Source organism: Pocillopora damicornis, chromosome 4 (genome assembly GCF_964200805.1).
Source record: "Pocillopora damicornis chromosome 4, jaPocDami1.2, whole genome shotgun sequence".
NCBI lineage: Eukaryota > Metazoa > Cnidaria > Anthozoa > Scleractinia > Pocilloporidae > Pocillopora > Pocillopora damicornis.
In genome coordinates this window covers 21,701,975-21,725,410 of record NC_142673.1, presented here as the reverse complement: position 1 = coordinate 21,725,410, position 23,436 = coordinate 21,701,975, and the positions used below count along the sequence as shown (strand labels likewise).

Genomic DNA, 23,436 nt, shown 5'->3' with positions numbered 1-23,436 from the left:
AAACCCACAAGTCTACAGATTGCTAATTAAGAACAGAAGCAAACTTACATTATACATTTGTAGCATTTTTAATTGCACAAAAATTATAAGCAACCTTTGCACCAAGGTGAGTGTCTTTTCGATACAAGAATAAGTCTTGTAGCTTAGAATGAACCATCGTTTTGCTACAACTTTACCGTGATTGAACTTCGAGTTGTTACACCGTCACGTTTACTCGCCATTTTTTCTCTTCCGTCTCATCACCCGTGCTGTCTTGGATTTCGTTTTAAACAGGCATCGAAAGTTAAGAGCTGATTTGCTGCAATGGTAAGAACTTTATGGATGATCCTGTCATAAAATCTGTCATTGTACTAAGAATATACGCAGAACTTGATTGTTTTCAAAACCACTGTCTTGTTTCCAACTTTGAAGAGTTGAAAAGCCACTAGTTCCACTTCTCTGCCAAATTATAAAGGTACAGGTCCTCCCGCCCGCAGGATTCTCTCAATGTCATCACCTAGAAATAATAATAATTATTTTAAGAACTCTTTGTACTTATCGTGCGTAATTGATTACGACCTCACATGACAGAAAAAAATGCTATTTCATACTCCAATCAAATCCGAGAAATCAAAGCTCGAAGGCGAAAGCCACATACAGAGCCTTTAATGTACAGAACCTTAGCAAAAATACCACCTCCTAATGTTCAAAATACCTTTTGGAAGACATCTTAACCATTAGCTACAATTTCTGTTCTCACACTATGACCCTTTAACCCATTAGAGTGACTAGCATCTAATGTCTCCTTACAATATCACCACTGAATCGCACATAAAGGTCACGAGAACAATGGAAATGATCACCAACTAAAGAAACTCTTGATTGTTAGACAAATTCTCCATGTCAGCACTATAGGAAATGTACAGAGAACAGTATGAAGAATATGAATACTGATGTTAGGGTGTAAAGGGCTAAGAGCAAACATATGAGTTAAGTCCCGGTTGTCAGCTGCATTTTTCGAGTCCCTTAATTGAGGTCAGTTACGTGCATTTACTTTGAGTTATCATGGGATCTTTTTGATGTTACAAGATCACTTTGTGTTATCAACAGAGTTGATAAAGTAAATTGGCCACCGATAAGAAATTCTTGAGCAGACGTTTCAAACGTTAGCCCTTTGTCGGAGTGCTCTGATGAAGAGCTATTGCCGAAACGTCATCTTTAAAATCTCTCCATACTTCCCACCGCAGCACCACAGCATCTTAAGAAACTTACTCCCTACATACCTTTTGATGTTGATTTTTTTTATAATTGGCAGAATGAGGCATTTATAATAGAACTCTAGTAGGTATGTATGTGTATGCGTTCGTTTCAGTTGATTTGGAAGAATAATCTTACCATAAAAAAACTCCTTTAGGTCTTCTATAACATCGGAGCGATTTATGTTCAGTAGAGACCTCAGGAAGGTATCCACAGTTGCGGTTGGTTCTCTTTTAACAATGTATTCCAACATGGTTTTTGTTGGACTCTGGAAATCACCTGGCTTTAAGTTATCAAGGATTCTCTGGTCGATGTTATAATGCTGACCAACGCGTTGCCACTTCCTATCAGGGTCCAACAATGTCGTTACGTTTTCCATAGCGTCCATATCACCGAGCAATGTTTCGATAGTGCTGTTATCTGTGTCAAAGAAATGAAGAAAGAAACAAGGGTTACTCAAAACACCTACTTTTACACACGCTGTTTGGGCATTTTGGTCAAAGAAAGGAAATCTTAATTAAGCAACATTAGTACTTGAACAAAAAAGGTCGAGTTTGCGTGGACAATTTTAAAAGTCGCAAGAGCGTCTGCTTCGCATATTACAATAAACTAAGAGGAGTGGACGTGGCTCTTCAGATAGAATAGCTTGGAAGTGATGAGTTACCATATACTACCTGGAAAACCAGCCAGTGCTTTAGTTACGCCTGGTAAGTTGATATCTGCAACCAGCTTCTTCAACGGAAGACGCGGTTTTCTTGTTTGGATCATTTGCAGGACCATCTCACTTGGACTGTCTCTAGAGGGGTCTCTTAATCTTCTTAGGGTACCTGCCTTGATACCAATTGCAATTCCAAAATCGTACCAATGCTTTATGCTCCGTTTGTCGTCCAGTTTCATGCATATACTACATAAGGTTTCTGAATGCTGTTCATAAAGGTCGGTGACTGTACTTTCGTCTTAAGAAACAGGATTAAAAATCGCGATTAATTGTTTTTGGTAACCGTTATTTAGTTAATGCATTTGATTGCTTAGGTCAATTGTAAAAAAATATTCCGCTACAGTTTTCATGGAGTTTTGTTTCGTTTCAATAGCTCTAAAACCCCACCAGTTAAAGGTGATACATGTTGCCAAGAATTGTGAAACCTCTGATGATTAACTGATCACGAGCCGCTGGGTAATATGACGACGTCCAGAGTCAAATAATCAAAGTTGGGCGGAAGGTAAACTAAGTTAATTCAAAATGTCTCACATTATAGATAAGAACAAACATGTGCTTCATAAGGTGTCGAAGGGTTACCTTTGAGGTGACTGTTTTTCTCGAGCTCCGCGATAACATCATTTCGTCCAAGTTTCTTGAGGCAGCTTTTGACCTCTTTCACTGTAAGGGAGTCTTGTGTTGCACATAAGTGCTCAAACAATGATTCACTTGAGCTCAGCTTTCCAGAGAAATTTGCACATTGACTCTTTATATCGTCTGGTACCTCAAACTGGTCAGCAAGATGCTCCCAACGTTGAGTGGCTGGAATCCCAGGAGCAAGACAGACTGATCTGTCCAGATGGAGGATAAGAACATCCATGGCATCTTCCCTACTGACAATTTTGTCCTTCAAAAAAGACCCTGTAGAGATGTTACAGAAAGGTGTTATCATCTTAATAACCTTTCCTTAATTAATTTTGCTTTACACATGGTATACCACTAACTTTTCTCTACACATTTTGGTTTGACCAATTCATGGTGAAATGTAACAGTTGCTAGCTGTTCATTTTATTAGTGCAACATGCAACAACCAAGCTCCAGTATCAAATCAAATTTTTTCAATTCAGATGTCACCAGGGGGTAGAAATTCCTGTAGTTATTTGAGAAGATTGAAGGTCTTTGGTTAAAAATGGTCATCTTCACTTCACGCAAACTTAGCATAATAAATACTTCATAACAATCCTTAAAAGCAAATACAACTGAAGTGTCACAAATCAGCATCCCCTTTGAACTAGTCTTTGATGCACAAATTAAGCAAAACCTGAAAATTTCTCATGTAAGTAGTGTAAGCATCATATAATTTGTAGTGTAAGCTAGTTTAAGAGAAAAATCCTTTTGTAAGTAGTCTTAAACATGAGTATTGATAAGTATAAATAGAAATAGGGGTAGTATTGTAGGTAATGTAAGCACTGTTAGTATCGTAATAACTGTAAGTATTTTATGTAGTGTTAGTATTGCATTGTTGTATGTAAGATAAAAGTCAATAAAGACAATTTCGAAAAAAGACAAAAAAATAGAAAAAAACCTGTAACTCAAACCACTCTCCAATAAATGCCAACTACCTGCTATGCCTAATTACCTGGCAGAATATGCTCTAGCTGTTTACTTGGAATTGTGTTGTGACGAGTTATACGTGGGCTTTGATTAGGGGTTCCTGGACCAAACACATCACTCTGGCTTCTGGGAAAAGAAGGCAGATCAGTGTCACCATGACGACTCTGCCCATTGGAAGAACGATTTCTAGGGGGTCTGTCCTTCTCAGGAGGCAAACTTGGGGTCTCACGAACACCATAACCTACATTGGTAGTAAATAATAATTTTGTTATTATACAATAATATTTACTGTCATCAACTTTTTAGATTTGATGAAATCACAGGCAGTGAGGCTCAAGAGATTTGAGCTGGAATATGGTCTGCAAGAGGTCTGGCATTCCTAATCCAGGTTTCTTGCTGACCTCTCACAGGCTTCACTGCTCAAGTTGCCCTGCCACTGAGAGTTTGTTCACTTTCAAGACCAATGTAACGAAAAACTTTTTTTCATCACATTTATGAATACTCTTACATAATTCACACTTTCATTCACAGACAGAGAAATTTTGCACCTTTCAAAGTGTCGTTTTGGATATTATTTCACATTCAACTCACTCTCTCTTTTCTGATTGGCCAAAAGCATACAATGAATTTTCGAAATCAGCACCTGGGACGTCATCTAGCTGCAGATTATACAATAATCATGTCAAGGTCCTGGGTAATCATGTCATGTATGACTGCTGTGCATGATTTTCTAATGGTAGTCATGTCAAGTTTGTGCACTTTGTGTTGCTTGCTGTCAGTCACAAAAACATGACTTCCACATTTGCTTTGGTGACCGAGCAAGATATTGAAAAAGTAGTTGAATTTCACTTTTAACAATTGTAATGTTATCTTCAGTTAAATGTATTTATTATTTTTTACTTTCTCAACCAGCTTTCATTCAATTTTTCACATATTGTCTAATGCTTAGACCTTTTTGTCAATCAAATCATGTGCCGCTGATTTGTATATTTTTAGGGCTTAGAAATAAATTATCAGTTCCACCCACAGATGTTCCTAAACAATTATTACATTTCTTTTTTTTATTATTATAGATATCAAAAAACCTCGTTCAACAATTGTTTCTAATTACACCTGTGATGGGTAGGAATCTTTGTGAATGTTATGGGAAGAGGAAGAGGACTTGAATTACTTTGATATACTTAGGTGTCATATTTTTAAGATTGTGTCTCAAATACTATTCAGTTGAGAAGAGCTTATGATCTTTGTGCACTGGAGTCATGATGAGTTTGGGGGCTCACAATATTACATAAGAAGGTACTGAGGGGGAAAATTGTGAACAATGGCATTGAAAGATTGGAAATATACAAGGGTTGGCATCATAAAATTTACTCTTAGTTTGTCTTTTCATTAATTTGTACAATATGGTTCTTCACACCTTTGCATGTATTTTGGGTTATGTGTTTAAATAAAAATATAAGAAACTAATTGTTAATAAATTAGACACTCTTTGAAAGTAGCTTAAATACTTAATAAATTTATGATTTAAATCATCATCATGAAGGCAACTTGCACTAGTATTCTTAATAACAGTTGTTGCACTTACAATAGTGTCAGTAAGAGAATTTTTTCTTTGAAGGATTCACCAAAGATGAATTACTTTTAGAATCATCATTAATCTTTGTTTACTTATACCTTGTACAGATGAAAATGATGCACTTTGATAGGAATGTTGAGTTGCAATGTTTTGTCTACCCTGTTGGTGAGCATTTGTATTCACCTCCCAGGGGAAGGGTTCTGAGTCTTGGATATCCAGTGGATCATGATCATATTGATCATCAAATGTGGCAAATTCTTTTGTAGATGAGGGTAAATTACTGGAAACTGGCATTTCATCTTGTCTAGGGTATGCATCTGCTGACTTTGGCAAATCCACCAACAGAAGTGATTTTTTGTTGTAATCGCTGATTCTTTCTTCATCTGGAGTACAACCATTTCCTGTCTTTTGGTCCAAATTTGCAAGGTTTGAATTGAGTTGTTCTTTTTGGCTATATGGCTGATCTAAATTTGGGTTAACAGCTTCTTGGTTCCCTTCACCTGAGATTGTTGAAAACAATGATGTAGCTATGCTAATTGATGATCTGGCTTACATCATGTAATGGAATTAATTTGATTGGTGGTGATCAAAAGATGGTCAAATAAACTATGAAGTACATTAATTATAAATTCCAACTCGAGTATAACAGTTTCCTTTTCAAAAAATTAACTAGATGGACTTAAGATTCGAAAGGTTTCAAACAGAAGTTAGGAAGTGTGCACCAACCACTGCTCTGCGAATCACCTTCCTTTTGTATAAGCTCATGACAACTTAAATAAGTGTAGTGGGAATGTTGTGTTCAGAAACTTGTAAAGAAGAACAGCGTTTCCCTATTTAACTCTGTGTCCCGCCCCCCGGTTATTGTGGTTCATCTACAGCAAATTTACTTACTAGACTGATTGTCTTGGGCCAGCGTCGGCAGGAACAAGGGATATAATTTCTTTTGTTGTGAGGTTCCAACAGCTAGCATTCCCACGAACTCTCCTTCTTCGTTCATAAGGATAGCTCCCCATGGTTTCTCCTCTCTGTGGAGATCCTTCTGACTCTCAACTGCTGCGCCATCACGGTCAGTTACTGTATTTAGAATGAAATCGTTGGTTTCATCTCGAAACTCGAGGCAGTATGGCTCGGTGTTATAGTAGCCGTCTCCTCTGCCAGAGTCGGAAAGAACATGGCACAGCACCTTTCTACTTGCGATGGAAGACTGCAAGATTTCATCACTTTGAGACCTGGAGGGCATGGCACGTTTCTTTTCCAGACTGAAAGTGATAAAAGGGATGAATTTCTTAACAAATACATTTCTGCTATCAAATTTGTGCACGGGTATAAAGATGAACGACACTTGAGCCGATTCTTGCTGCATCCTCTTGGCTTCGCTGCTCTCCATTCCTGCCAGTACTCCTCCATGCACAGGATCAGGGATGTCGAACACTTCTGCGGAATCCAAACTAAAGGACTCCCGTTTGTTGAGAAATTCAACTGTTATTCCCGTATTTTTCGCGAGCAGCTCTTGCTTAGTTACGACTTGCGTTGTGGTGACCAAGAAAACGTCCTCCTTCGAATTCGAGCCGTCGGAATTGAATTTTCGATGGACGACGCATCCACTGCCGATAGTCATTTTTCCATTTCCCTTTGGCAACTGCTTTCTAAACCTACACATCGAAACTCCAACCGACATGATCACGGCCCAAAGATGAAGAGAATCAAGAAATCACATCATGGGAGAATTCAACCGCCCCTTAGTCAAACTTGGACAAGTTTGATACTTCCGCCTGCGACCTCGTTCCCAGGGTTAGCGAGGCGACGTGACAGCATGAGGCCGGATGAGGACGTCTTTTATTAACTACAATTTCTCCTCCGCGTTGCTTTCGAATGTTTTGTAATCGCAACTTTGGCATTTCCTCTTTGACTTAGCGCAAATTTGTGATCTGTATCACCAAGGTCTTCTGAATGGCTTCCAATTTCCTTCAAACCTTTGAACGAGACTCGGACGATTGCAAGCTGCACAACGGGTATGACATTCAGAGCTGTGTTCTGGCTGGAATTAGTGTTTTGCTGGGAACAGCTGTCTGTTTTTACGGTGAGAAACTTTCTATGGAAAGACAAAGAGACTCTAAAGCTTCTCCGTATTTAATGTAATTTCGACCAAACTCTTTTACAAACAGGCACGCGAATTTGTAACTTCGTGGTTTGCCCGATTCACGCAATCGAAAATGAATCGAAAACCATTTTATCATCTAAATTTATATTCAGGCATGCTTTAGAAATATTATTAATATCTGGATTGTTAAGTCTTAGAAAGTTTTTATGTCTTCATACCTTAGTAACTCGAATAAATGTTTTAATCAAATTTGTCGAAATGATGTCGCCGCACGCACACAATTATGGCGTTCGCAACGACCGCCATATTTTTGATGACTTTTAGTGAGTGTTGCTAATAAATTGTCTTAAAATCGATTAGTCACTGCTCAAATGATCGCACACACTGAGGAGGCGTGAGCAGTTTGAAAAGGAAGCCAAGTGATAGGAAAGATAGTCTCTTCATCTTCACAACTATCTTTCTAGCTTGTCACACGATGCAAAACTTGGAAAATAAACCCCCTCTTACATAGTAAGGCAGAGAAAATAACAGAGTCGAACATTCGCAAGGTCTTTCATTTGATAAAGCTTTAAACTCATATGCAATCGTCTTAAGTATGTATATGTGCTAGTTACATGCAAACCTGCAATACATTGACATTGCTCTTTAGTTTTTTCGGCCTAAAAAGGGAAAAGGGGATTATCTGTAAAGTCGTTTAATACTCATTATGTGGTTTTATGGCGGTAATTTTATGGAGTACTTTGTAAATACAGAATCAGTTTTTGTTATCCAGCCAACAAAAACTGATAATATTTAGATGTTGCTTTAATATGATATGATAAAAAAAATTGTAAACTAAATTACATGGAAATATAATCGCATATATTGGATGATTTCTATGAATTAAAATCTTGGAAGGTACTTGGTAAAAAATAACTAAAATCTTGCATTAAGCTTGTAAGAAATCAGTAAACTATTGTATAAAAGAGGAGGTATTTTGATATGCACAAGTAAATCCAACTATTCACACTTTTTACAGGATACCGTTTGTTTAAACTCGTTCTGTTCCTTGTTGGATTTCTGGTGGTATTTTTCTTCACTTATGTGTTGTGTCAAGAATATCTCAGTGAGAAGCTGTCTGGAAAATCTTTTGAACATAGACATCAGGTATGTTGATAAATTTATCTTGAGCAGTTTTCATACTTATCCTGCTCAAGCAGATCATTGTGCATTTATTTTACAATTTTTTATCCCAGTTATCCTCTTTGAGCCCTTGATATTCAGCCAAGCTCTCCAGTAATCTCAGCCTTTTAAAGATGCTGTTCATGATTCCATGAATGTATATCCTGCTCTCTTTCTGTGCTTCAGTTATCTTTTAGTGTGTTTGTGTGTTATAGTGTTTCTCTTTTTTTTTTCCTGAGAGTACTTAGTATTGAGGTGCTAGTGTATCTTAGCCAGCCACCGTGGTTCAGGTCTCAAACTTGTGTAGCTGGTGGTTTTGTTTGGGCTTTAAAGTAATGATTATTAGAAATGCAAAAGATAGATTGATAAACAGCCACAGGCCTAGCTTTCTATAAACCAGGCTGATTTTTAAAATAAGAGTTGAGAGAATAGAATTAAAACTGTCATTGCATGTTGTTGTAGGTTTGGGATGGAAAAAATGTAGGGAGGTAAAAAGGACCTAAATTGGAAACAATCAGCCAAGAGGAAAGAAACTAATATTATCAATAGGAAAAATGAAAAGGCACAAGGATTGTCCTACATAACATTTTTCAAAATTATTGAAAGAGTTTATAATAATATTGTATTTGAAAAAGTAAAGGCATTTTGCGGATTTTGATTTATGGGAATTGTTATTTCCTTTGTACTGGTATTTTAATTTTGAATTTCAAAGATGCTTGAGTGTTAATATACTTATAGAAGTTCACTCATTGGTAACAGTTTACTTGGGTTTACCAATTGGTGAGTTTAAAATCTCATCATCTCATTCTTGTTGCAGATATTCCTTGGTATCTCTGCTGCAGTTGGTCTTGTTGCTGGATTGCTGACAGTTTGTATTTTCTATGTTGGATTATTTGCTCTTGGTATGTGATTGACCTTTTGATTAAAACATCTTATTACGATCTTGTTTTTGATGTTTATAAATGTGTTTAAATATATTCTGCTCTCATATGTTCAGGTGCAACCATGGGATGGTTTGTAGGCCTGGCATTTCTCCCTCTTCTCTACAAGCATTCAGAATACCTGTCTGAACACAACTGGCTGCCTTACATCATTCTCTGTGCATTTGCCATAGCAGGAGGAATTCTTATTCTCTGTATACAGAAGGTAACCTTTGTTCTGAGATCTTAAGCTAGCTAAGTATTTCCAAATTCTCCAGGTTATGTTTCATTTTAGACAGTAGCTGTAGCAGAGGTAATTAATAAAAGTAACTGTGGGATCCCATGTAAACTTAATTTGGCATTGCAATGGTCTGTTATATGTAAAATCACCACTGCACTAAGGTTTGAAGATCTCCCTGTATTGTATGTGCCTCACTCCACCCAGGAGCATACATAGATAGCAGGAAACTGACAGGGGAGCCTGATGAAATGTTAAGGAAGGGGTAGTTACCCTGCAATGAAGCAGCATCCCATCTAGAGGTAGTAATAATACTCCTGGTCACTCCATGCAACAGAAACCAGGATAAGGTCGGGTCTGACAAGCCCTTTAGCTCAACTGCTGACTCCACCTTTCATGGGCTATTCTTGATGGGTATGGGACACCCTGTTGACCAAGTTGGTCCCTGAATTTGCATTTTAAATAACATTTTTCCTTCCATGAAGAAACATGTTAGATTTTTTGTATTATAGCACCATGAATGAGATATTGACCAATCAATTATGATTATTATTGTGGTTTTAAGGTAATAATTGTCATCTCTACATCCTTCTCTGGAGCCTTTTGGTGTGTCAATGGTATTGATTACTATGTGGAAAATGGCAGAGTGCTGTACTACTCAATCAGTGTTTTGCATGGTAAGTGAAGAGTTAATATGAGTATAAATGATGAGAGGTTTTTTTTTTCATGCACCTCCTCCAAGTTCCTGGTCATATTGCGTAGTAAACAGCACGTTAATTTCTGATAGAAGTAGAAGATGAAAAAGTGGTCCTTTCCTAGTATTGCCTGCCATACAGGAATTTGCAAGAATTAACTTTAAGGGAATAAAGCCCAAATAACAGATGTATTTACTGGCTATTTTACAAGGATGTCTCCATGAATTGAAATCTTTGACTATACCATATAAGAATCATTTTCCAGGTCAAGATCATTTTCAAGAAATTTCATCAATTAAAGGCTTTCAAGAAGCCTTTTCATTAAATTTTCTTCTATCATAACAGAGTGTAGGATGTGCATCTTGGGCAGAGAAGGAGAAAAAATTATATTTGCAGAAATGTGTAAATACAGAGAATTTCTCCTTGTGTTCATGGTACTGATAATCAACTTTTCCAGTGCTCTGTTGTTTCATGTCATGCTGAGGTTGTCCTTTATTTTGTAGGTCGTTACACAAAGTCTGCTTTGCCTCACTGCTGGTATACCTGGGTGGTGATAGGTCTTATCCCAGTCATGTTCATTGCTGGGCTGGTGGTGCAATTTTGTAAGACTGCAAAGAACAGTGATCATAGAGAAGGTAAGAATGGCTGAATGATAAAGCTTCTGTGGATAAACATGCTTTTAGCATAATTTATTAGAAGAAGAGGAAGAAGAAGAAGAACAGCAATAATTTATCTAATTTTTGTTATCATCATTAAAAGTGTGGTACAATTTACAGTATTGTGTCGTGGAGGGTGTCAGTACCTATTTTGTATTATATGAAAAAATTAGTAATATCGGTTGGTTCAATAATTGAGGTTTAGTTATTCTTATAATCACTGTGTTTCAGGCTGCATGTAGCAGATTGAGAAGTGTAATGTATTTTTTTTTGTGGATTGTGTCTATTATAAGTGTGAATGTTGTGTTGTAAGCAAGAACTTTTTGCTTTTGTGGATATCTCTTGGTTTTATGAAGCAAAACATTAAATGAGGTCATGGCTAAACAGCTAGGCAATTAGCCAGTTGTTCAGAAAACAGATAATGTTATCTAATGGAGAAATGGCTTTCCAGTGGATAAGAGTTAACAAAACATTCTTTGCTATCCACCATTTAGAGATTTATCAGGTAATGATAAGGTAATTCACCCTTTGAACAGTAGGGGCCTGATGGATAAACAAACTGCTAGCCAGTGAAAAGAATAAAACCCTGGTTGTTCTCTGACTTCTTGAACTTTCTATTACTGCTAGTGTTTAGACTTATTGTTGTTGTTGTTTTTTAACTGCAATACAGCTTCTCACTTGAAATACTACTACAACCAATAATATTTTATTTATGATTACCCCTTAAATCCTTTGCTGATTTTGCTATTGTAATAAACAGCTTATGGCAGGAGTTCAAGGAATCTTTACACAGCAACTCCCATGCAGGAATTCTCGGACCAGGTATATGTTATTCCACTGTAAATGGCTTGAGCCTGTGAGTTGCTTTTGAACAGGAATTGTCAGGTGAGGGTAGTTAATCTGAACATTGTTACCAATGACAGGTGCTGATGATTTCAAAACTGGAGCAGTCTTTATCATAGGTTTATGCTATGACAAATTTTGTCACATTGTCACTTCTAAAAGTCATTTCCAAGACCACACTTGCTTGAACAATCATATAACCAGGTGCTACTTTGTTGTCCACAGAGGAAGCCAAATCTGATATATCCTGAGTTTTTGAAACCTTGGGTTCATAGCATTGACAAATGCACATTACATGATTTTATCCATATGTGCTAATTTTAAATCTGTGTAAAGAAAGTTGTAATTATTTATCATTCAATTGTCTTATTGACACTTGTCTTGTATGTGTAATACCTTTCAAGGGGGAAGTGTTATTCAAGATATTCTCTCAGCTGGACCTTGCTACAGCAACTTCAGTTGAACATAACTTGCCAACCCCAGACTAATTATATTTTGATTGATTTGGTTTTAAGTTTTTATGAGGGTTGCATCTGATAATTTATTGGGCAATTCTTGATTGACATTCTGCATCTTTCTTTTCACCAGCAGCCCATTTTGACAGACTATGATTAAACAGTACTCAAGAGTCAAAGGACACCAAGAAAATTTAGTTGTAGAATCCTTTACTTTCACTATCATGGTGAGAATATGTCAGGTGTCCCTCTTATTGATCTAGTACACCCTGAACAGATCATCATGATAATTCAAATGTTTCTGTCCTTATAAGAGTGCTCTGCACAGGGAGTTGTATTGTTTTCAAGTGAAAATTGGACTACCACTCTGTCATATTGTTGTCAAATTAAGTTTTAAGAGCTTTTTCCTAGGAGCAACTAAGATGCTCAGTAGAAGTGCCATGTTTTATGATAGCATCACATTTTCAAGGAAAATTTAGTAGTCTGATTGTTCTGGGAAAAGGATCTCTATAATTTTCAAATTATTAGTAGGTTGGTAGCAACTTTTCTTTTGTACACTTAAAACCAGCTTGTTGCAGAGAATTGAATTTTTGGACTTAACTGTAAAATAACCATCTTGATCATATCATCGTGAACAACCCTCACTTGTTGTTAGATGCCCCCAAAAAATTTGGAGATTTCTGTACATTTGTTTTTCGTGTTTTTTTTTTTAATTTCTGAAACACTAGAAGTACCCTTATGTCCATGTTTTGAGTATCATAAAAATCCTAACCATAGAAATGGGATGAGAGAAAAGCTAACCCCCTAACAGCTCCTCAGTATTTTAGCCCATCCATAGCAACACCAAAGCTTTAGGGAGAAGAGGAACATGTGGATTTTCTTTTTTGTCAAAGACCCGTGACAATTTGAGAAAAAAAAAAGATGGTTTTAGAGTTTCTTGTCCTGTTCTAGTGGTTTAAGGGAGGGTGAATCAATTCTGAAATTAATCTTAGCAAGCAATATTTCAGTGCCTTGATTTTGGTCTTGAGGTACATGGATGGTCCTTAGCTTGCAGTGGATAAATCTACTTTAATTGGTTCCTGGAAACTAAACCCTTTAACTTCTTAGATCTGATTTTTAATTCTTCTCTCTAGCTTCTACACATTTCCTTGTTAAATAATGAAGAGAATTCAGTGTTAGGTGAAGATAACAACTTTTACCTGATAAGTTTGTGTATTCTCATTACCTGTTTACCGGATATATGGATATTTTATGGAGAAGTTACATGTTAATCACTTCTGGAGGTCAAAAGGTTAATGTGAGGTTTGTCAGAAATAGATTTAAACGAATACTTTCATTTTTAAATATTTTGGTTTTAAAATTTGTAGAGAACGATTTATTTGCATTGTTAGTTTGTAAATAGCGTTATACTTAACATTGTTGTTTACTATTGTAGAAAAGAGAGAAATTGTTAAATACCGGTAAATTTGTAAAAACTGTTGAGGCCGTCTTTGTGGAAATTCAAAACACGCCAACCCACTTCTCTTTATACTTTGGTAAGGTTCGTGTGATTTAAATTTCCTCAATTAATTACTCATGGAGCAGCGAGAGTAATAATGACGCTCATTGGAGTCGGAAGAGGAGCAGCAGAAATGTGTGCCTCAGGGCCAAACGTCTTTGTTTTACTCGAATCCGTCGAGGTATTAAAAATGCATTTAGTAGCAGACTATTCTGTCTTTTCCCTTCTAACCCTTGAACCAGACACTGATGACTGCAAGCTGTATAATTATTATGACGCGCAAAGCTGCAGTGTGGCTTCAATCGGCATTCTTTTAGGATCGCTCATTTGTTTCTTCGGTAAGTGACATAGTATTAGACAAGGGACATTTTGGAACAAATGTTATGGCCAACAGTATGAAACGAAATGAAAACTTACCCACTGAAGTGTTCTATCTGGTGGGTTGTGTCCTCGTGTACCGGTACACAAAGGATCGAAACATTAACGAACTGCGTCACAACTCCATGTATGGATATGAAAAAAATAAGAATTCCCCCTTGTACTGGTACACCAGGACAGCCCCTATCTGGTGTTACGCCGGTGGGAAATTTGATCCACAGTTCGACCGCAATGCAAACGTTGACATCCAAACGATACAAACTCTCCTATCATTGATAGAAGGTGAACATCATGTTTCACGCGCACATTCACGTGCTTCTGAGAGATATTGTCAGAGAGCTCCGTTCTGTGCTAGAATTCCAAGGAAATATAGGTTCACCATTGAGAATCTGAGAACCAGCGAATATTGTCCCCAAGGGACATAGACCCGATCTTGGGACTTCCGTGACGTTGGTCTTCCCAAGAAGAGCAGTGCTACCTCCGGTCATATTCATTTTACCGTACATCCGAGCGCTTGCCCGAATCCTTCAAGTTACAAAATGCATTTGGCATCGGACTTTTTAGTCTCTTCCACTCCAACTCTGGAACCAGACGCTAAAGATTGCGAGCTGCATAATTCTTACGACACTCAAAGCTGCATTTTGGCTGCAATAGCCATTCTGCTGGGATCGCTCATTTGCTTCTTTGGTAAGAGACATTGGGTTACATGGGAAACATTGAAGAATAAAATTTCTAGGCCATCCAGTTTGAGTTTAAACGAAAAGTTACCTATATTAGGGTTCTAATTAACGGTACCGTTTGTTTATATTCCGATGAGTTGCTCTGACGCCCCTGTTTACCTGCTTTCGAAATACATCTTACCTACCATAAGTGCATGCAAATTATGAATTTATGAAAGTGAAAAACAGTTCATTGCCTTGAAAACAATAAAACTTTGACTATTTCGAGAATAGTCAGCAACAACGTTAGGTAAAGTTTCCGTACAGCCCCATACTATTGTAAAACAAATCTGTTTTCCTAATAGAAATGTATTGTTTTTGTCATTGTTTTCTCTATTCAAGAACTGAATGCATAATGTAGTATGGGGCTGTGCGGAAATTTTACCCAATGTTACCATAAACAAATGTTGTCACACAAGCACAACATTTATTATTCGAATTAATAAATATTATAAAATAATTCAAATAGTACGCGTGCTCTGATTGGCCATAAAACCATTTTACATGAGCGTATGTAAACACAGTTTTTGTTCCTCTTCCATTAGTTATTTTATAAAAGAAATGTAAAATGGTTTTCGTGTTTACATAGCCTGATGTAAACACTTGGGAGGTTGGGAGAACACTCAATAAGCTGGAAACCACTCTGCTTTGTGTCATGGTTTCCAATGCTTATCTCGTGTTCTCCCAACCTCCCCTGATGTAAATCAGGCTATGTAAACACGGAAACCATTTTACATTTCTTCAGTAGTAACTGATTCAGTGAACACAATATTTTAATGTGCACATCGAAATAGGTCTGCAAGGCATACATGAGCTGAACTAGACCGTTTTGAGTTCAAGTAAATTTTAGATAAAGAAAAAAGCAGTTTAAAATATAGTTGTAAATTGTTGTATTGCTGATATCTCGTATTGAGTACTTCAAGATAGTGATTAACATTCAGTATAAAGGTGGGGGAAAATAAAACAGATAACATAAGCTCAAATGATAGAAACTGATAGGAAAAAAATTTTATTACTGAAATTATTTCAGTAAAAAAATTTTTTGGGGTCATTACTATTGTTAATGACATACCTTATTTCTAGATATACAAATGTGCATTTGCAATAAAATCTATGTAATATTTATTGTATTAAATTCATTTCCTTTTAGGATACCGGATATTCAAGTTTATGCTTTTCTTAGCTGGTTTCCTAACAGGATTTTTCTTCACCTATATGTTATGCTCTGGATATCTCACGGAACATCTATCTGGGAAATTTCTGGAGCACAAAGATCAGGCATGGTATTCCTTCAGTTAAAACTCTAGTAGCAATGATTCTTTAAGAGTAATTATTACTATTGTCTATAAATTCAGTCTTGCTAGAGGCAGCTTGAATTTGGTCAGCTTCACTAGTAGGAGAAGAGCTGAAGGGGAGCAGCAACCCCTCCCATCAGAACTTTGAGGTTTTTTACTACTTGTTTGAGACCAATTTCTTCCAGCAACAGGACAACATTTTACCCCTCAACTTGAAGTAATTTTTAGTTACTCACCTTAAAATATTTCTAAGCTCTAGTGTAACACAAGAACATTCTGTATTAACTGAACTAAAGTTTAGACCATTTCAACATTAATTCCTTGATCTACACTGGGCTTGTCTGATGGTTGAAGGGTAATGGTATTTGAATCAAAAGGGCTGGGTGTGAGGTGCAGCCAGGGTCACTGAATTGTGTGCTAGGGCAAGACACTTTGCTCTGAGAATGCATCTCTTCATCCAGGAGTATGAATGTTTGGTACTAGTGAACAAAGGTAAACTGAAATATTATGGAGGTACCTTACAACTAGCACCCTACCCTGGGGAAGCAGTAAATATCCTATTCCCTTCATGTTGTGAAACTGGTATGAGTTCTAGTAGTGTGAGCAAATTTTCTTCTCCAGAGACTCCATCTCTATTAACCTTAAAAGAGAGAGGGCAGAGCATAATTAGAGTTATTGATTTGACGTAAAGAAAAGACTATTCTTTTCTGTTGATGGTTTCAGATATTTCTTGGTGCTTCTGTTGGTGTTGGGATCATTGCAGGGCTATTGACACTGTGTATTTTTTATCTGGGACTTTTTATTCTTGGTAAGGCTCAGTTTAACTTTAACATCAATTTCTTAACAGGGAAGTGGAAAATGAGCCATTAAAAAGTGATTATTATAATCTACTTTGTTGTGTCCTTCCACTCCTAGCATGCTTAGAAGGAAATATTAACTTGATATATTTTTTAATGGGGGATTTTCACTCAAGATGATGGCCATTTTATGGCTAATTTGAATTTGGCTATGCACATGAGGGTGTAAAGGCTTGGTTCAAACAAATCCTTTAAAAACTGAATTCATTTATTCATTTCTCAGCAAAACTTTAAATGAACAAACTTTTATCACAAAGATGTCAACCAATGAAATGCACACGGTTCATTACTACCCACAATAAAGTGGCAGATCCAGACCTTGAGTTATATACACAGTATGGGGTCCCTTTCAAAAATAAATCAGCCAAAAAAGATTCTCGGTGAAAAGGTTTTAGGTCTAAATTTAGGGGAGGACCCTCTCCTAGACTGCCACTTTATTGTAATGCAATGCATTTTACTCAGTTGCATGTGACACTTTACTACCCTATCATATTGTCATGTTTCAAATGTAACAGTTTTTTTTACATTTTTATATTTCCTTTGTTGTATTTGACTTTTATTGTTAACACTTTCTCTCCACTTGATTGTATTAGGTGCAACCATGGGATGGTTTGTGGGCATGGTTTGTCTGCCACTTCTCTATAAACATTCAGAATACCTGTCTGAACACACCTGGTTGCCTTACGTTGTTCTTTGTGCTTTTGCCATTGTGGGAGGAGTCCTTATTCTCTGCATACAGAGGGTATACAAAAGTTGCATTGATTAATTTTTTCTTTTGGTGTACAAGCACTACCCTGTATACAAAGCTAACAACAGACAGCAAATAGAATTGGGGAAAAAGATGGAGTAGTCCATGGCCATGACTATGCATGGTTATTAAATCATTTCAAATTTGCTATGTCATCAACATGACCTGACAGGGCTGTGTCTCTATGAAAATTGCTCACATTAATGCTCAATTATTGGCTTGTTAGTTTAGTGTGGAAGGCCACTGTGACTGTAGCAACACCACACCTTCTTAGAAAAGCCTTTCATCTCAGCTTTATGTACACATACTGTAACTAAAAAACTAGTTTGGAGACTCCATTTTTGAATATTGAATTACAAGCATGGTATGAAGAAGTATCCTTTCGAAAGTTAAAAAAAAACCTCTTTGTTGAACCTTTAGAGCTACATCAATTGGGTGTTGTGAAAGCTGACCTCTTCAGTTTGTGTATGTGTTTTCTTGTTTAAGGTGGTAATTGTAATAGCCTCCTCATTCCTTGGAGCTTTTGGTTGTATTAATGGCCTTGACTACTTTGTGGAGAACAGCAGATCACTCTACTACTCAGTCAACATTCTGCATGGTGAGTTGACTGTTTAAAACTTGTCAGTGAATCATTTCCAAATAAATGTTAGGCAATTGCTCACTAGAGAGAGGCCTAGAACAGTCATGCATCTACAGAATAATTCAATTTGGGGCAATAATGCATAACTTTAAAGATGCAATTGACTTTGGGAAATGATCATTAACCATAGAAGGTCTTGATTAACAAATTCTCCTTGTCAGCCTCCTATGAAATGTATAGAAAGCAGTATGGAGAATATACATCCAGATGTGGGAGTGTAAAAATTTAATGTTATTCTTCTGGTTTTGCAGTATATTTGAGAATGACTTGCTTGGTTCAGGAGTACCCTCTTGGTGTGCCTCCCCGCAAACAGTTTCTTTTGAGATCAGAGGACAATATTGTCCTCTGGTGTGGATGATGCCTCATGGGGTTTATTTGATAATTCTCTTTGAATTTGTAGGCCACTTTGACAAGTCAGATTTGCCCACTTGTTGGTACACATGGCTGATTTTGTGTCTTATCCCAGTCATGTTCATTGGTGGATTGGCTGTGCAGCTTGGCATTACTGGAAAAGGCAGAGATCATAGAGAAGGTACCTAACGTAAGAGTAGACAGTCAGTCAGACAGACACAGACAGACAGGCAGATAAATTGCAGACAAACAGACATGCAGAAAACATAGTAGAAAAATCCTTGATGGCTGATTTCCAATTAGTTAAGTAAGAAAGCACTCAGAAATGGGAGAAGACAGTCAAACTTTACACAGAGTGGTAACAGGTACACGGATAAAGGGGGTAAGTTTATTAAAGAAACTGTGAAGATACAGGAATAAACAGACAGATAGAGGATCAGAATATCGCATGAATATGTAGGTGAATGATGAGGAAGTCTGAAATTGCGAAATAATGATAGAAGACAATCAATTTTATAAGACAAACAAGCCACAGATGGATAGACTGAAAGAAAGTCTTGGAAGGCAATAAGACAGTTCAGGTGGGCATTTGAAGCTGGCAATCAGCTTGACTAGTAGAAGCAAACTTAGAAGCAGATTCACTCAGCATTCAGCTTCTTTTAGTCAGCCAGATCATAAAGACATGAAAATTAATGTTCTGAAGTATCCTCTGATATCCCTCTTTTTCTAACAGCTTATGGAAGACGATCACGTGTGCCTCCTTATGGCACTCCCATGACAAATCATGCTGACCAGGTAGATATGTATCATGATTCATAATTGAAACATAAGCAAAATGATTGTGTTGAGTATCCTGCCTTGAGAAATAGTTAGAATTTTTTTATTAATATCTGACTTGAAAGAATACATTTTCAAAGGGGTCTCAATCATACCCAATACCTTGGTGCAGTTTTTTTTATTATACCTGGTCATACATGGCATATATTTTTTGTGTGTGTAAAACATCTAATATGCTAATTGGAATTAGTAAGTTGATCTTGCACGAAACAAATTTGTAGAATTTTACCAGCTTTGCTTCTGATTCATATCGATGATGTATGTTTTGGAAAACAGGACCAGCTGCACTAGACTTCTTCTTTGTTGGTTTTATGTATATGTATATGTATATGTATATGTATATGTATAATCTTTATTTAAGCATGAAACAATTCATCAGCAATTACATTAACTAAAACTATTTAAAAATTAAAACACTAACTAATATTTAAAAGCTGTTTTCCGTGAATGCCGTGCGTTATAGAGTGGCATTGATCTTGCGTTTAAATAACCCCAGAGACTCTGTGTTCCTTATATCACATGGAAGACTATTCCATAATGTGGCTCCACTATAGCTAAAGCTTTTTCGATAATAGTTAGTGCGAGGTAGAGGAACATTGAGTTTATTTTCAGAGTCCCTGAGGTCATAAGCAGAGTTACGCCATTTAAACTTAGAATTAAGATATTCAGGAGCTAGCCCGTGCAGACATTTGAAAACCATGGTAACTCTATGAATTTCCTGCTGGCTTGTCAGATTTTTCCAACTTAAAAATTCAAGTAGCTTAGTTGCATCGGCATCATAGCTGGAAAATGTCAAAACACGGGCTGCTCTAATCTGTAATTTCTGCAGCTTATCTCGTAGCGTTATCCCACAGCTACCCCAGACAATGTCACAGTAATCAAAGTGAGGTTTTACTAAAGCTTGGTAAAGCAGATGTAAGGTCGATGCTGGGATCAGATGCCTGACTCGCTTTAGGCACCCGATTCCAGAGGCAATCTTTTTTGTTAATTTTTCGATGTGACTATGCCAATCGAGCCTATCGTCTATAATCACACCAAGCGATTTTGTAGAAGTAACCTGGCTCACCTGAGTGCTGTTCATTCTAATTGTTGGTGAAGCTGTGAGAGTACCCAGTCTCTGCCTTGACCCTATTAGCATGAATTCGGTTTTTGTCATATTCAGTGTGAGTTTATTCGCTTGTAGCCAGTTGAAAACGTTTGTTAAGTCCTCATTCAGACAAAGCTGTATACTCTCAAGATCACCGCCCGCATATGTAAGGTGTGTGTCGTCAGCATACATCCTCGGCTCACAATTTGATAAACAATTTGGAAGATCGTTGATATATAATAAAAACAATAGTGGACCGAGGATGGTCCCCTGGGGGACGCCGCAAGTTAATGAGCAGCTGCTGGACAGCGACCCGTTCACAGAACATTTCTGTGTGCGGTTTTCCAAGTATGACTGAAACCATTTGAAAGATTTGCCATGTATGCCATAATAGTTTAATTTCGATAGGAGGATCTGATGATCAACAGTGTCAAAAGCTTTTTTCAAATCTAGAAAAATGACTCCATTGATTTTCCCGTTGTCAATATTATATGCCCAAGAATCTGTCGCTTCCAACAATGCTGTTACAGTTGAATGAGTAGCACGAAACCCTGATTGATTTTGATATAGAATATTATGTTCTTCCAGATAGGCATACAATTGATCGTAAACTATCCTTTCAAACACTTTCGCCACTATTGGAATCACCGATATTGGGCGGTAATTGTTGATATCATCGCAGTTACCCTGTTTAAAGAGAGGTGTAACCCTTGCATATTTCCAATCATCTGGGAACTTCCCTTGGCTAATAGATTGATTGAAAATATCACATATCGGCACACAAATAAGGTCAGCGCATTCCCTGATAAACCTAGCAGATATTGTGTCAAGGCCTGTTGCTTTAGACTCGTACTCAGTGAAATAGCTGCTTTCAATTGGTAACTCAATATGCTCTTAACTAGACCCTGTTTTTACACCTTGTTTAGGTTTAGGTGTCTAAATTTTTGTTTATGATGATATTACACTGGCAATTCCTCTGAAGAGACCCCCTGTTACACAGTCACAGTCACAAGTAATCATTAACTAAGAAATTTGACTTTTAACTCTTTCATTTTTAGGAGTGATGAAAGGAATTTCTTCTTTCAATTTGAATGTATTTCAATGTCAATAAATTCCAATTTCAATTCAAATCAATTCAACACCAATTTCTCAACAGTTAAATAAATAGAAATGTATAGAAAATTGTGAAGAGAATTGACATTTAGATATTGCAAGTGAGTGGGTTGAGAACAAGGTAAGATCTTTAGCAGATATCTTTTTGGTATCATTAGTTTAAACTAATTTTGATTTTGTCTTTCCTAGCAACCTATCATAGATGATGTTGACTAGAAGTCTTGTTCAGGAGGAACTCACCCATTCAGAATGAGTGTTGTAGTATCATTGAATGATATTTTTAATGCATTTGTTAACTTTGAGAGAAAATTTTATGTTTATAACTTAGTACACTCTTTTTTTGCATTCAAAAATAGTTCTGTGAACAGTTCTACTTAAGGTTTTTAGTCTGAGAACATACTTAGATATTTTATCAGTCAGGTCAATGCATAAGGTATATGGAAAAAGGGTACAAGAAACTGAAAAAAGAGAGTGATCATGAAAACTTTCTGATAGTAATCTGGAAGGAGATTAATGGAGCTGTTTTTTCTTTTTTTTATTTCAAGTTTCATTGATATTTATACATGTTACAGTTTTAAAAAAATGCTCACTTTTTTATCCAAGTTAGTTTCTAGATATCACAAGGGCTCAATTTTTTATACCAACTATTTTTTTCTACACACCCACACCCAAAGAAACAAAAGCAAAGTCAAGGTAAATTTCTGTTTAAGTTGAAAATTAAAGAGAACTTCAATAAATTGAAATGGTGTTTCTTTTATTTATTAGTAAAGTGTGTTATCCAATGAAAGTACCTTATTTTATGAAGATGGGATACACAAATATTCAAATAAAAAAGATGAGATATATAGGGGGTAGGATTTTGAGGGTTAAGGTTCAGGTAAGAGGGTCAAAGGAGTATATTTTCCACTTGGAAGGACTTAGAAGTTGTTCGAGGAGAGGACCTTTTAATTTTGGTTTTCAGACAAAGGTACAGCTGAAGGCTAAAAATCCTGATTCTTTTAAGACAACTACAATGACAAACAATTACTTAATCTCTAACTAAATACCTAAATATTTAACTTTCCAAGACCATGCAGAAAAACTTCTCTTTGTTCTCAGTCAATTTTCAACAATCTTGTATCTTATAACGATGACAATCCCACAGCTACACCCAACGTAGGTTGCCGATATTAGGGGTTAGGTCTGTAAGCCAACTCTAAGCTGGATATTTCTCCCTTGCTGACTCCAAGTTAGCCCAGTCCCAGATTGTCTACTGTCGCCTACCTCCAGTTCCTAACACATGTTTCAGGCCATTTCCATTTTCAAGTAGGGATTCCTTTGTGGTTTAAGATCTATGCAATATGAGTGACAGAAAACTACCTACCTTGAGATAAATGTTAACTAAAAGAGATAGGAAGCTTGCCAGAAAACTTGAAAGAAACTTAGGAGGTTACCAGAGTCTAGCTGTGTTAGTATGTTGAAGCTTCATTCACCCCAAAATATGCTACATGTAATTTTTTTTTACCTTATTTGTTTTGACCTTGATTGCCCTGATCAGTTCTCCTCCCCGGACGATCAACAGGATCAGAAAAAGTAGGGTCAGATTTCTGACAATGGAGAGGAAGTTTGATTGCATTGATTATTTCATCGAAAACAGTTACCCAAGATCAAAAACTCATGAAGAACGTAACCAGTGTCGCGAAGTATTTCGAAAGTCCCGCGAGCTGTGTCGTCACAAACTG

General features: G+C 36.8%; 3 protein-coding genes and 2 long non-coding RNA genes across 6 annotated transcripts; 2 read left to right on the top strand and 3 right to left on the bottom strand.

Annotated features, from left to right (window-relative positions):
* Window positions 1-51: 51 nt before the first annotated feature.
* Window positions 52-6,920, bottom strand: LOC113671660 (uncharacterized). 2 transcript variants are annotated; one of them, XM_089202520.1, is made up of 7 exons: window positions 6,015-6,920; window positions 5,222-5,623; window positions 3,573-3,788; window positions 2,534-2,854; window positions 1,911-2,192; window positions 1,375-1,656; window positions 52-496 (listed from the first exon to the last, which is right to left on the bottom strand). In XM_089202520.1, the coding sequence occupies exons 1-7, from the start codon at window positions 6,799-6,801 to the stop codon at window positions 447-449; spliced, it is 2,340 nt and encodes a 779-aa protein (XP_089058646.1). In that variant the 5' UTR covers window positions 6,802-6,920; the 3' UTR covers window positions 52-446. The 2 variants fall into 2 exon arrangements, with proteins under 2 accessions (XP_089058646.1, XP_089058648.1); XM_089202522.1 differs by lacking the exon at window positions 5,222-5,623 and having other exon boundaries at window positions 6,015-6,903.
* Window positions 6,906-13,673, top strand: LOC113671663 (transmembrane protein 198). Its single transcript, XM_027187910.2, has 8 exons — window positions 6,906-7,203; window positions 8,243-8,370; window positions 9,203-9,287; window positions 9,383-9,531; window positions 10,109-10,220; window positions 10,742-10,873; window positions 11,655-11,716; window positions 12,326-13,673. Exons 1-8 carry the CDS (start codon window positions 7,074-7,076, stop codon window positions 12,350-12,352), a joined length of 825 nt encoding a protein of 274 aa, XP_027043711.2. The 5' UTR covers window positions 6,906-7,073; the 3' UTR covers window positions 12,353-13,673.
* Window positions 11,573-14,335, bottom strand: LOC149047250 (uncharacterized). Its single transcript, XR_016185491.1, has 2 exons — window positions 14,108-14,335; window positions 11,573-12,063 (listed from the first exon to the last, which is right to left on the bottom strand). It is a non-coding gene; the product is annotated as an uncharacterized LOC149047250 (long non-coding RNA).
* On the top strand, window positions 14,229-22,458 carry LOC113671662 (transmembrane protein 198). Its single transcript, XM_027187909.2, has 8 exons — window positions 14,229-14,755; window positions 15,938-16,065; window positions 16,806-16,890; window positions 17,533-17,681; window positions 18,174-18,285; window positions 18,728-18,859; window positions 19,412-19,473; window positions 21,905-22,458. The coding sequence occupies exons 1-8, from the start codon at window positions 14,608-14,610 to the stop codon at window positions 21,929-21,931; spliced, it is 843 nt and encodes a 280-aa protein (XP_027043710.2). The 5' UTR covers window positions 14,229-14,607; the 3' UTR covers window positions 21,932-22,458.
* LOC149047249 (uncharacterized) lies at window positions 22,452-23,420 on the bottom strand. The gene is made up of 2 exons (XR_016185494.1): window positions 23,220-23,420; window positions 22,452-23,046 (listed from the first exon to the last, which is right to left on the bottom strand). It is a non-coding gene; the product is annotated as an uncharacterized LOC149047249 (long non-coding RNA).
* Window positions 23,421-23,436: the final 16 nt, after the last annotated feature.

Excerpts from the sequence above, each read along its gene's own strand:
- LOC113671662 (XM_027187909.2), top strand. The coding sequence starts at position 14,608 with ATGCATTTGGCATCGGACTTTTTAGTCTCTTCCACTCCAACTCTGGAA. Across the intron at positions 16,066-16,805 it reads TTCTGGAGCACAAAGATCAG|ATATTTCTTGGTGCTTCTGT; the intron begins GCATGGTATTCC and ends TGATGGTTTCAG. Across the intron at positions 17,682-18,173 it reads TTATTCTCTGCATACAGAGG|GTGGTAATTGTAATAGCCTC; the intron begins GTATACAAAAGT and ends TTCTTGTTTAAG.
- LOC113671663 (XM_027187910.2), top strand. The coding sequence starts at position 7,074 with ATGGCTTCCAATTTCCTTCAAACCTTTGAACGAGACTCGGACGATTGC. Across the intron at positions 9,288-9,382 it reads TGTTGGATTATTTGCTCTTG|GTGCAACCATGGGATGGTTT; the intron begins GTATGTGATTGA and ends TCATATGTTCAG. Across the intron at positions 10,221-10,741 it reads CTCAATCAGTGTTTTGCATG|GTCGTTACACAAAGTCTGCT; the intron begins GTAAGTGAAGAG and ends TTTATTTTGTAG.
- LOC113671660 (XM_089202520.1), bottom strand. The coding sequence starts at position 6,801 with ATGTCGGTTGGAGTTTCGATGTGTAGGTTTAGAAAGCAGTTGCCAAAG. Across the intron at positions 5,624-6,014 it reads GGCCCAAGACAATCAGTCTA|GTGAAGGGAACCAAGAAGCT; the intron begins GTAAGTAAATTT and ends CAACAATCTCAG. Across the intron at positions 497-1,374 it reads CCTAAAGGAGTTTTTTTATG|GTGATGACATTGAGAGAATC; the intron begins GTAAGATTATTC and ends TATTATTTCTAG.